Source organism: Aulostomus chinensis, chromosome 4 (genome assembly GCF_037954235.1).
Source record: "Aulostomus chinensis isolate RoL2024-O1b breed Wild chromosome 4, RoL_Achi_v1.0, whole genome shotgun sequence".
Classification (NCBI taxonomy): domain Eukaryota; kingdom Metazoa; phylum Chordata; class Actinopteri; order Syngnathiformes; family Aulostomidae; genus Aulostomus; species Aulostomus chinensis.
The window spans coordinates 3534592-3547060 of NC_141323.1; the positions used below are offsets into that span (position 1 = coordinate 3534592).

Consider the following 12469-nt stretch of genomic DNA (forward strand, 5'->3'; position numbering starts at 1 on the left):
TAACAATAACCTCTCACAACATACAAGGCACACTGGGGTAGAAGGATAAATTGTGTATTGAAATATGTAACAAATGACAGCAACAAGAAAATAAATTAATCAAATAAAATAATTAAATATGTAATGACGTGAAAGCCTCTAATGTATCATATCCTACTTTATCTGATGTAAATCTGAAATGCTGAACCATTTAGAGGCCCTAAAACTTCCACAAAGTGTTCAATCAGTTGCAGTATGCTTGTTTGTCATTTTACAATTCAAAAAGATCTATTTTGCTCTTTCCAGTGGAAAAAATTAAAAATAGCATGAACTGGTAAGCTATGAAACCGCCAGTGCAAGTTTCCTTTCATATGTATCAGAAGAAATTTCCTACAGATCAGGAGAAAGTTACCAATGTCAATATTACCAATATAAAACCAAGCTTATATGATAATCACATTTTATACATACAAGTATAAAAACTTTGAATTTGGAAAAAAAAAATGTCCTCAAGTCTGAAACATTTGGAAAAACCCATGAATTATAAAAATACCACATTGTGTCCTCATTATAAACAATTGATGACAAATAGAGAAAAAGAAAGTTGAGCAAAACTGGGCATATCGGTAGTTTTTTTATGACCAATATCTGTCCATAATGCTGACATGCCAATGTTACTGTCTATGTCCATGACAGCCAGTAATAGATATGAACGAATTTCCCCCTGCACAAAGCTTTTACACTAGAATAAATTAAAATAATATCATTAAAAAGATACAATAGGAAAATGGTTCCATTGATTTTATGTTTATTTAAAAACATACTTACACATTTCTTTGTACAGACGTTATGTTACAGTACACAGTACGGTGCTACATTGTCATGTTAGTACGATAGCTATTGCAGCGCTACACTAATGTCATTTTTTTATTGTACAATGTTTAACTCATGTTTCCATTTTAAAATAATACATTTTTATTCCAATTCCTGTAAATACAAAAGTTAAATTTCAGAAATCATGTATAAAGTAATGATGTAATACAAATAAGGCAGAGCAGTCATGTGGTGTTATTATATATATATATATATATATATATATATATATATATATATATATATATATATATATATATACATATATGTGTGTGTGTGTGTGTGTGTGTGTGTGTGTGTGTGTGCGTGCTGTATTGTACTCACAGGCAGAAAAAGTAAAGGTGTCTTGACATGATATCTGCAAAGAATTTATACTCACTATGCAAACTGTCATGTAATAAAAGTTGGGGAAAGTGCATATCTGTCTTCAAAAATGCATGAATTCATTGCAAATAAAAATGTCATCACCTTTTAACTGAAATATTTTATGAACAGAGTCCATTTCTTCTGACATTTAGTTTATATATTTTGAAATACAGAGCAAAAAGACACGTCAAATTATCAACATGTGAATGGAGGTGGAGGGTTTTTTTCGTCCCTGAAAATGCTCTTATGTAACTCTCTAACTAATCCAACAGGTGACAATCTATTCTTTCCCTGCAGTGATCCCGAGGGTGCACCTGGTCATGGATGGACTCTTGAGCTGGAGCGATCTCATTAAGCATCACCACGGATGCCTCATAAGTTGGAGTCTCTCTCTGTCACGGGGAAGTAGCCGTTCCTATTCATGGTGGTGTCTCCCTCGGGAGCAAAGATGGCCAGCAGCCTCTCCTGTTCTCGCTTGGTTTTGGGTAAGTCATCGGATGGTGTGATGAGCAGCTGGATGCGCTGTAGAAAAGCGAGGATTTTGAATCTCCCGTTGCGTCTGTGCTCATCTATTTGTCAAGATATTTGCACATCCTGTGAGAAGCTTTACCTCTCTGAATGTCCCCTGGGTGCTGCTGATCTTGTACACCATCCAAAGGGGAATGCAGACCATGGAGGAGAGCGCGAGCAGCCAGCCGATGGCATAGCCCCACCATGGGTACACATACTCGTTGTTGTATTTTAGTGGAGTGTATTTGATGAGGGAAAAGGCAAATGTACCCTGGAGATACAATTAGAGCAGCATTACATCTGGTTCAGACAATTTCTTCAAGCTAAAGTTGTGGTGGCACATTTTTGTTAAGTTGCTTGACTGAGACTCACAATACATGTAGCTGGAGTGAGGAACAACCAACAGTACTTGATGTAAGGTCCTGGACGGTAGCCAATCATGTCCTCGATGTTATCATAAAAGCGTTCCGCACCTGGAAAACGGATCGGGAGCAGCGTCAGCACCAGAGGGATACATTTACCCATCATCCCACTGTGCTGGAAGGCAGCGTACCATAGACCCATGCTATGCAGACGGTCTCAAAGATGGACATGAAGAGGAGACACATGCCGCTGGCTGCGTAGTAGTCGAAGAGCTGGAAGACGTACATGCCGCCCTGCAAAGAGTAACACAAAGCTTTGAGTCAATTGTGTTTGTGGGTCATTTGGATAAAGATGCTCATCATATTAAAATACTTCCTTCCTGCCAAAGCAAAGAAACAGGAGTTTAAAAGGGAAATATAACATATCTGTGTTTTTGTGAACATCCTACAGAGAATCAGCTTTGATAAGTCAGATTCATATTTTAACATGAATTGAACTCAACCTTCCCACATTCTAATTGTCGATGTTTGCTAACATAAATTATGTTCTGTGTACAGCTCAGTGGTCTCATACGTGTACTTTAATTTCTGAGTTGCTAGTATTAATGCAGTGAAACTAACCACATCACAGCTAGTGTACATAAAAATATGCAAGAAAACAAATGACAGCATTTTAAAAGTGTGCAGTTTAGCCTCTAGGTTGCATGTTATCCATACTAACCAGAACTACTGTACTGTAGTTGTATGCTTCTGCAATTTGTGCTTCATGTGTGTGAAGTTTTACCTAAATAGGTTATAGCCAAGTTAATATGTTTCCCACATTGGTCTGTGAATTAGCTCTTTCAACTTAATAGTTTTCTGCCATAAAATAAATCATTATGTGCAGGAGATGTGTTCCTTCCAGTCGACATTTGTGGCAAATTTGAAGAATCAACCCCCCCCCCCCCCCAAAAGCATTCCTACGAGGGTGAGATGGACAAACAACCCTGAAAACATAAATACTTCCATCCCTCGGCTGTGCAACACGAAGCATAAAAAGTTCTGGATGCATTTGGTTTGTCAAAGAGTGACACACATTATATGCAAATTTCAGTCTTCAAAGCGAGTGAGATTGGATGCCAACATCAGCAGCGTTGTGTAACGCGTTAGACTCACCTGAGACGTGTTACAAAAAAAACCTGTGACTTGCTTGTACTCACAAAATGAAGACTTGTTGACACCTCTGCAGAGCATTGATGCTTCCAGCTGTGCAGAGGTGAAGACATGTCAACTAAATTGTGGACTTTACAACAGAACAAAGCATAGTGGAACAGTTTACCCCTAAAGAACCATCAGATCGAGTTGTGTTTGAGGGTTTGGGCTTTTTAGGGTCTTTTTATGTGTTCATTTACTTTCGATTAGTTTAGTTTCCTTCGGAACAGTTGGTCATTTGCTTTGTTCCACATGTATGACTTCAAATATAAATACATAAGATATATTCACATGGAATGAAAGGTGTAGGCTGAAGCCGTAGCTTATCATGGCTACTTTCAACAGTCACTTCATCTCTTTCAATAAATAAATACATTGAGTACATTTGTGTATTCAGCCTGTCCAGATCCAGCAGCCATGAGGAAACATATATCCACACAAAACACTGATGCTCAATCAATCAATCAATCAATCAATCAATCTATCTATCTATCTATCTATCTATCTATCTATACGTATATATATTTACCTATCAAGTGTACAATCAGTACAAATGTATGAAATATTCAAACTTAAGTATATACAATATATAACTACATTTGTGTATATATATGAATACATCTGTTTACTATATACTTACACACCATACGTTTATACATGCACAAAACCTATATATACAGTATGTAAATGTGCGCGCACACACACACACACACACACACACACACACACACACACACACATCTTCATACTCCCAAAATATTGCATATATCATATGTATTCACACTTTCGTACACATATCACTTTTTTACTTTTCAGTTCGATCTATTTCAACGCTTTATATTCCATAATAGTTTTATATTTGTTTATGACTTCAAACCTATTTCCTCTTTCTCCTTCTACTGAGACGCACCTTTGTTTCACATTCGTTCTGATCTTTGTTTTCGTAAAATTGCATCTTCCTCTTATTTCATACAGACGGACTGTATTTTGGAGGAGCCTCAGGACACAGTCTGCCAGGATTTTATTTATTCTGCGCATGCGTCTTAAGTATGTTGAGTGTGTGAAGCTCCAGAGTGTCTGACCTACCTCCATCAGCATGACCAGGCCCATGAGGAAGGAGATAAGGGCCACAGCTAAGAGGAAGAGCTCCCTGCGGTTCTTGCGGCGGAACACAGCGGGGTACATGTCAACTATCGCCGTCACAAGGCTCTCTACACACACAAACTGGTTTGACGGAGGGAAGAAGGGAAAAAAAAAGATAGAGAAACAGACAATCAAATCACACTGTGTTTGCTCAGCAACATCCATTTGCTGAGAGCAGAGCAGAAAGTTCTACCTGGCTGTCCAAACCCAGAAACACAATCATGATGAAGAAGAGGGCAGCCCACAGTGGGGAGAAAGGCATCATGCTCACAGCACGGGGATAAGCTATGAAGGCTAAACCAGGACCTACAGAACCAAGGCAGAAAAAAAATCAGCAGAATAAATAAGTGCTGGGTTTAAAATATACCCCCATTTTAACTGGTCTCTTGCTTTTTCTCTCGGTGTGGCTGGATGCAAGACTCACCAGACTCTGCTACCTCTGAGATGGGAACGTTCTGTTCATAAGACATGAAACCCAGAATGGAGAAGATTGCAAATCCTGCCACAAAACTGGTGCCGCTGTTCAGAAAGCAGAGCGACAGGCAGTCTCTGCAACACACAGCCCACGTTCATTTTAGTGGGACAAATGGACAGTAAGGCACACTTATTTGGGGCAGAGCATGAAAGTGCCAGGTGCTGAAAGTTCAGCCTTGCAGAGGCTTGCGCTGTTTGAGTGCGTTGTTGCTATTTATATTTCATTTTGTTCGTTTTTGGCTAATATGGAAGACGGTTAGCGCCACATGTGCATAGCTCATTTTGGGGAAAAGAAAGACATTTGATTTATGAGGTTAATGTCAGAATTTAAACATCTTTTGTATCTATTCTCGTTTTTTCAAATAAAATCTTCCCATTTGGTATTCATGTGTTCATCCTATTCTGTGCTCTATGCACCGTATTTACAGTATGTACGTATGTTTTGTTTATCATGCTGATTGCCTGAAACAGCTTGTCTTGCTTGTATGACATGGTTGCAAAAAAGAGCGGCATGAATCCGACACATGGCCTCAAATGATGTCACTTAATGTGATGTTGGTCGGGACTGAAATTTGTCAGGGAAGAAGTGACGTCACCGGACCTCTCAGGCCCGCCCCTCAGATCTGCTTGAAGCTGACAGACTGAAGAAATCTCTTTTGACTTCTCTGCATGTGGATGTTTCTTCCATACCTGTAGCAGTTATTGTTGTATCTGTTGTAGCTGCCCAAGGCGGTCAAGGACCCTAAACAAATAGCGTAGGAGAAGAAGATCTGGGTGCCGGCATCCATCCATACCTTTAAAAATAGATCACAAACCATTCAAAATCATATAGCAGCAGTGTAGTATGCACCTGGGTTGGTCTATATAAACAGACGTGCCGTGGAGTGTTTGTGTAATCCAGAGGAATTCACATGCTGAGGATGTTTGCATGCATAATAGTTAACTACTGCAGTGACAGAATAATAAATTGTCACGAGGCTGTTTTTGGCCATGTTTATCTGGATGATGATTAACACACCAAGAACGTAAAGATGCTGCTTAACAAGGAGCGTGAGATTATTGGGCCTCCATAGAATGATTTGAGTCTCTGGTGAAGTGGGCTACGACGGTGACAAAAGCACAATTGAACAAGAGGTCCTTGTCTGAATGGGGTCGAGAAGAGCCAGTAAATACTGGGAGGCCTGATTAGCTGACTGTCCTGGTAGAGCTCATGTTTATAGTCCCAGTATGGCGTCCTGGCCCCGTATTTGATCCCTGCGTTCCCTGCCTCTTTCATGGAGAGCAGATGGACCCAGCAGAAACTAGGCTCCCCAGCGGAGATCCATGGGAGACCTGCACCTGGTGCGCCCTCGCCCACAAGGAGCAGGACACCAGAATAGTGCTCATGTTGACAGTTATTTTTTTAATTCAGTCTCAGTCCTGTGTTCCCCTACATGTTGACATCATATGAAGTCATCCATGTCCTGTATTTTACTCTAGTTTTGGCCAATGAAAACAGCTGACGTTTGAATCTGGATTTAGTTGAAGAAAACTCTTGACACTTAAGTCAAGTTGAACCTCACTTTGACCCTGACAACTGTGAACATCTGAGTCTAGTTTTAGTTGATGAAAGCTGTTTACATTTGAGTCTAGTTTTAGTTGATGAAAACTGTTTATATTTGAGTCTAGTTTTGGTTGATGAAAGCCTTTAACATTTGAGTCCAGTTTCAGTTCATTAAAGCTGTAGAAAATTTGAGTCTAGATTTAAGTTTTAAAAAACTGCTGACATTTGAGTCTAGTTTTAGTCTGTGAAAACTGTCGGCTTTATGTCTGATTTTCGTTAAGGCTATCAACATCTGAGTCAAGTTATACTTTAGTCACATTTTATTGAATATGATTATTGCTGGTTTTAGTCTAGTTTTAGTTGATGAAAACTGTTTATATTTGAGTCTAGTTTTAGTTGATGAAAACAGTTTATATTTGAGTCTAGTTTTAGTCTGTGAAAGCTGTTTATATTTGAGTCTAGTTTTAGTTGATGAAAACTGTTTATATTTGAGTCTAGTTTTAGTTGATGAAAACTTTTTATATTTGAGTCTAGTTTTAGTTGATGAAAACTGCTGACATTTGAGTCTAGTTTTAGTCTGTGAAAACTGTCGGCTTTATGTCTGATTTTTGTTAATGCTATCAACATCTGAGTCAAGTTATACTTTAGTCACATTTTATTGAATATGATTATTGCTGGTTTTAGTCTAGTTTTAATTAATGAAATCTGAAAAGGGTCTCACTTTTGTTGATGAAATCACGACAACACATTAAGACCCTCATTGGGAGTTTGTGATAGAGGGAGAGATGATGATTAACACGCCATACAAACTAACTATGAAATGGGGAAGCCGCCATCTTTCAATCCGAGTCCACCGATCTCATCACTGGATCCATTCGACTTGCACACGGAATAATAAACATTCATTCTTTATTCAGTAATTTTATATAAAACAACTCTTTGACCCGCCATCTTCTATTTTGGAGTTAAAAACAGCACCATTCTGTCAAAACAACCTACATTGTGGATGAAGGTGGAGCTGATTTGCATCAAGGTGATGGTGACAATTTTTTTCACTGCGTTTACAGGTCTATGTTGCTGTCACGTAGCAACAACTACCGCTACTTTTGGTCATGTAACATGGATGCTTCAGAGGCTTGAGTTGATGTCACATGTACACAAACTACACACACGTTTTTCAAAAAGGAACATATAAATAAGTCACACATTGATAGAGACGTACATCTTTATGAATTATTCGTTAACTCATTTTTGGTACACGTCGTACCCTCAACTACTTGTTCAGGTGTCATTACTCAATACTTTTATTTCTCTGCACATTTGATGTGCTTTAATTTTGTTCAGCTGCAATACAAATTTTCAACTCTTTTAATGCGTAAACATAAATGGATTAAAACAGTCAAGACTTTTATAAAGGCTCCAAAAAACTCCACCACTTCCTACAGTCACTCACAAGACAGTGTCGTGACTCTAAATGTGACACAGCTTCATTGCATTTTCCAGCGCTTCCTCCTGTACAGAGACCTGCAAGGTCACTACAAGCGCATTTCCTGAACACTGCCTTTAGTTGTGTACAGTTGTATGGACTAGTAAACATGACTCAACAGATTTTCCTCTGGTTATTTAACTTAAAGGTGATGTCTAGGTACCTGTGGGTCCTTGAGTCGTCCCAGGTCAGGGTAAAGGTAAAACTGGATACCAATCCCAGCACCAGGCAGGGTGAGCCCTCGGACCAACAGCACGATCAACATCATATAAGGGAAGGTTGCGGTGAAATAGACCACCTATATCGACACGCACATGTTAAATAAAGAAGATAAATACCAGATGTCATCCTAGCAGCAAGATTTGTCTCAGTTTGACGTTGTCAGTCAGCTGTTGTTTAAACAAATAAATAAATGTGTCAGGACCCACTTTTCCTGTGGATTTCACCCCCTTCCAGATGCAGAAGTAGCACATGACCCAGGCGATGAACAGACACAGGGCCAGGTCCCAGTTCAGAGAGCCCATGTGGTCAATGCCCGGGGAAATCCTCAGTGCTCGCCTCCTGTTGAGACCAGAAACGAGACATGATACAGTCACCGCCTCTACCGCAGTGTATTGCCGGGAAGAAAACTTCAACTCACTCCCAGAACTCCATGACAGGAGAGGTGACATTTAGGTTGATTGTTTGGTTGGCTGTCGTGTTTCTCCTCTCGAACTCCACGCAGTTTTCTGTGAGGGCAAAGCGGAAATGTTTGAACAGGATCAAGTCAAAAGATTTCAATATTTATTTTTCTTGGTAAAAGACCAAAAAATGTTACCTGTGTTCCACGTGTTGTTGCAAGAAGACCATGGTATGTCCCAGGAGAGGGAGTAGGAGAGATAGAAGATCCCCCAGGCCAGAACGATGATGTAGTAGAAGTTCAGTAGAGTCACTATCACCTGTGTGCCATAGCCAAGACCTGCAGAATATCAACAAAAAGGATTAGAACAATTATTGAACCGATTTATCAATTATTTGACTTAATTTTGTGGACTATACATAAGCCTCACCTTCAAACAAAGGGCTGATTTTTCTCCAGCAGGTAATACCTCCCTGGCTGGTGTACTGGCCCAGAGCCACCTCCAGGAAAAAGACGGGGACGCCGCAGGTGAAGAGGAAGATGAGATAAGGGATGAGGAATGCACCTGAGTGGAGGGCGGGACAACGGAGGACTCAGACTAAAGAATATCTCCAAGGATGAGTGAGTGACAGGCAGGTTAACAATTTAGACAAATCTCCTGCCACCCACGCAGTGTCACGGTGAAGGTGCAGTGGTGGACCTAAAACAGCTCCAAATATTAAAGGGACAGTTCAGCCAAAATAAGAACTGAATTCAGAAATTAAAATAAAACAAATCGGAGGTGTTGCTAAGTATATTTGTCTCAGCTCAAGTCAGACAAATCTCATTGTACTAAGACAGCAGCAGAAAAGACACAAACATTTTTCTTGCTACACCTCGTCCAGATTTTTTCATCCGCAGGTGTAGAATCTTTACTTTCTAGAAAAAGCTAACACATGACCTCTACCATGCGCTAATACACAAATTTGAAACACTGCAGGACTTTTTGTCCTGCCCTCATTTCAGTCTTACAGACTTTCAAAGACTTTAATAATACAAAATAGAACAAAATAGCAGTCAGGAGCAATGAGCGTCCCTTTCCAGAAATCATGATCAGCTGTGGTGACCTGTAACCTGCAGAGAGTTTGGGGTTTTATCTGTCGTTTTTAGGTGTTTTGGAGGTTGTTGGGTTTTTTTTTGTTTTTCTCCTATAAATTGTTGCTTAATTATCAGGACTGTTTTAGTTTTGGTAAGTTGACTGTTTCTTTTACGCCTTCAAATTGAAATCCTGTAACTTTTGAGCCGGATCAGCATCTCTCATTTCGATAAATCGACCTGACTGATCAAACGGTTCTTTGAAGCATAGGAGGTCAGTTGTGGATTATTTCATCCAGAGAGGTAATGGAAGTGTGCCTGAAGCTGGTTTCATCACTACGAACAAACACCAGAGCACATCAGGTCTTTGATGCTTTTCTCCGTGTTACACGTTAACGTGAGTCGGTGCCACACTCTTCCACCTTTTTTTAATTAAAAAAAAAATTTTTTTTTTTATCTGACATCCCGTTGGTTGGCCCGGGATGTTTGGTGAGCTCAGATTTCCGCCTCTCCGCAGGGACAGCTGCTGTGAGCAAGGAGCAACAACAGCTGTCTGACCCTGTTTGGCCCTGACCTCTGACCCCGCCGTCCCCGTGGAGGGAGAGAGAGAGAGAGGGTCATTCCATTTAGAAACTACATGACCATGTTCCTGCTCAGTGCTGAATCAGTCTTTATGGTCAGATTTGCAACCCCCCTCCCAAAAGAATAGACGCAGTAAGTTCATGGGAGCACTGATGTCAACTGCAAGTCTCCCTACTGTAAAACAAACCTTATTTATTCTAGATATGCATTTTAGGGGAAAACTGCACTCACCTCCCCCGTTCTTGTAGCAGAGGTACGGGAAACGCCACATATTGCCCAGGCCGATGATGGAGCCGGCGACTGAGAGGATGAACTCCACCTTGTTACTCCACTGACCCCTCTCCTCCATCTTCTCCTCTGAAGGAGGCAGCAGGTCCTTTGCTTGGCCGCTGCCATTAGACAGGCATGCTTTCGCAGCGTCTCCTGTAAATCAAACAGGAACATTTACAAAAGGTTGTTGAAGGTAAAGACGCAGGACGCTGGTGCTGGTGCTGGTGCTGGTGCTGGTGCTGGTGCTGGTGCTGGTGCTGGTGGTGGCGGGGCTTCTCCTGAACCCCTAAGATGTGAATCAAAACTGAACGGTATGTTCTGAGATCCATAACTAATGTAGTAAATAAGGACAATGAAGAAATAACCAAAAAGAAAAAAAGCATCTCACCTTTCATGGCAGCCCCTCTGTGTGTGTCTGTCTGACGCCTGAGGTTGTCGCCGAGGATTTATCTGTAAACGCTCAAGTTTTAGTATTTAACGTGAGTGGAGTTGAGGGGCGGGGGGTTTGTAATGCTAAACTTAGGTCAGCCTCCACTTGTCCTCCCCGTCATCTGCCCCCTTCAGAGCAAAGTACATCAGCAACACCGTGACTCCTCAGGATGAGTCAGTCAGGAAAGATTATGCGCCCCCCTGCATGCGTTAAGGACATTTCCGATATTATTCATAACTCTCCAACTATTTTTCTCACAGGAAACAAAGATCCACATTAATAAAGGGACCGGGGCAGTCAGAGTGGGCTCATTTGGATGGGTGGAGGTGGGTTGTGAGAAGTATTTCTGGACTTTTTTTCAGGACTATTGGAGAACTTGAGTATTTATTTTGAAGACACTTTTGGGGTTTGCTGCATTTAGATCAAATATGTGTGTAACGCACACGAGCAGATGTACTTTCACTTTGCATCCTGGCACGTTCCCCCTTAAGACCAACTCCAAACAAACAAAAGGCGATCCGTTAGCGTATCCATCGTTACATGACAGTCATCTGCATCTATGCTAATCAGATATGGAGTGTTTTCTCCTGTTGATTCTCTATCTTTAAATTTGTATTGTATTACAATTGTTAAATTATATTCACCTATTCAAGAGGCGTATGGAGCCCCTAAGGTGACATGAGCAAAAAATGAATAAAGAAACCATCTGATTTACGCTGTACTTTCACAAGAAATTCTTTTTTTTTGTTGCTGCTCATATTCCTGTGGAACTCTGTATATTCAGTTAGAGTAGCATCCCTCTTTTTCCTCATGCAAATTCACCAGGAATTTGTTCTTCTACTTCAGTTTAAATCTGAAAAAAAGGAGAGAAGTATTGTAGAACGTAAGCGCCAAAGTGAAGCTTCACTTAGATTTTCTGTGATAGGATTGTTGTTACATCAATAGGGAAGTGGAGTTTTGACAATAACTTCTAGAACGGAGGCGACAAAGCGAGGGTGGTGAGGTCGGAGAGACATGCAATCACAGGCAGGAAGTTATGTAATCGATCTTGTATCATTACAGTTGATGCGGTGCAGCCACTCATGACCGCTAACTCTCTCCTCTGGTTAGCGCGGTGACAGAAGCGGTTAAGGTCAGTTCATGCCAGATCAGACTTGGCTGCGTCTAACAGTGGACATCAGCACAACCTCCAGACAGCCAGCTGTAATCCTTCCGAACAGTAGCGTGATTCATGTTCAAGTGCTGTAAATATGCAAGAAAAAGTGTTTTCATCCTGGAAACGACCACGTAATCGACCTGTGAAAACCGAATAAAAGTCTCATATCAAAAATCTGAAAATGTAGGAACGATAAACAGCGGTTCCGTAAATGCAAACATTTTGCCTTTCACGATTCTGAATTTTGAGTAAACGTGAGATGGCAAACAAACATAACGGGAATTCAACATGAAAAATCCTCACACCAGAAAGCCACGTTTCTCCGTTCCTCCTCTGATGGAGCTGAACGGAGAAACTCCACCAAACAGCCTGAACTCCACCAACCTCACAAATGACACGACCAGAAGACCA

General features: G+C 40.7%; 1 protein-coding gene across 1 annotated transcript; it reads right to left on the minus strand.

Annotated features, from left to right (window-relative positions):
* Window positions 1-1125: 1125 nt before the first annotated feature.
* LOC147262338 (sodium- and chloride-dependent GABA transporter 2-like) lies at window positions 1126-10967 on the minus strand. Its single transcript, XM_086201096.1, has 15 exons — window positions 10861-10967; window positions 10434-10625; window positions 8977-9111; window positions 8745-8885; window positions 8568-8655; window positions 8356-8488; window positions 8091-8225; window positions 5589-5692; window positions 4849-4973; window positions 4618-4730; window positions 4368-4505; window positions 2282-2384; window positions 2101-2201; window positions 1829-1999; window positions 1126-1740 (listed from the first exon to the last, which is right to left on the minus strand). The coding sequence occupies exons 1-15, from the start codon at window positions 10865-10867 to the stop codon at window positions 1591-1593; spliced, it is 1836 nt and encodes a 611-aa protein (XP_086057222.1). The 5' UTR covers window positions 10868-10967; the 3' UTR covers window positions 1126-1590.
* Window positions 10968-12469: the final 1502 nt, after the last annotated feature.

What these genes read in the sequence shown, in the direction of transcription:
- LOC147262338 (XM_086201096.1), bottom strand. An exon ending in CTCAGAGGTAGCAGAGTCTG is followed by an intron (nt 4,731 to 4,848) that starts GTGAGTCTTGCA and finishes TTGGTTCTGTAG; the next exon opens with GTCCTGGTTTAGCCTTCATA. An exon ending in TTCTGGGTTTGGACAGCCAG is followed by an intron (nt 4,506 to 4,617) that starts GTAGAACTTTCT and finishes CCGTCAAACCAG; the next exon opens with TTTGTGTGTGTAGAGAGCCT.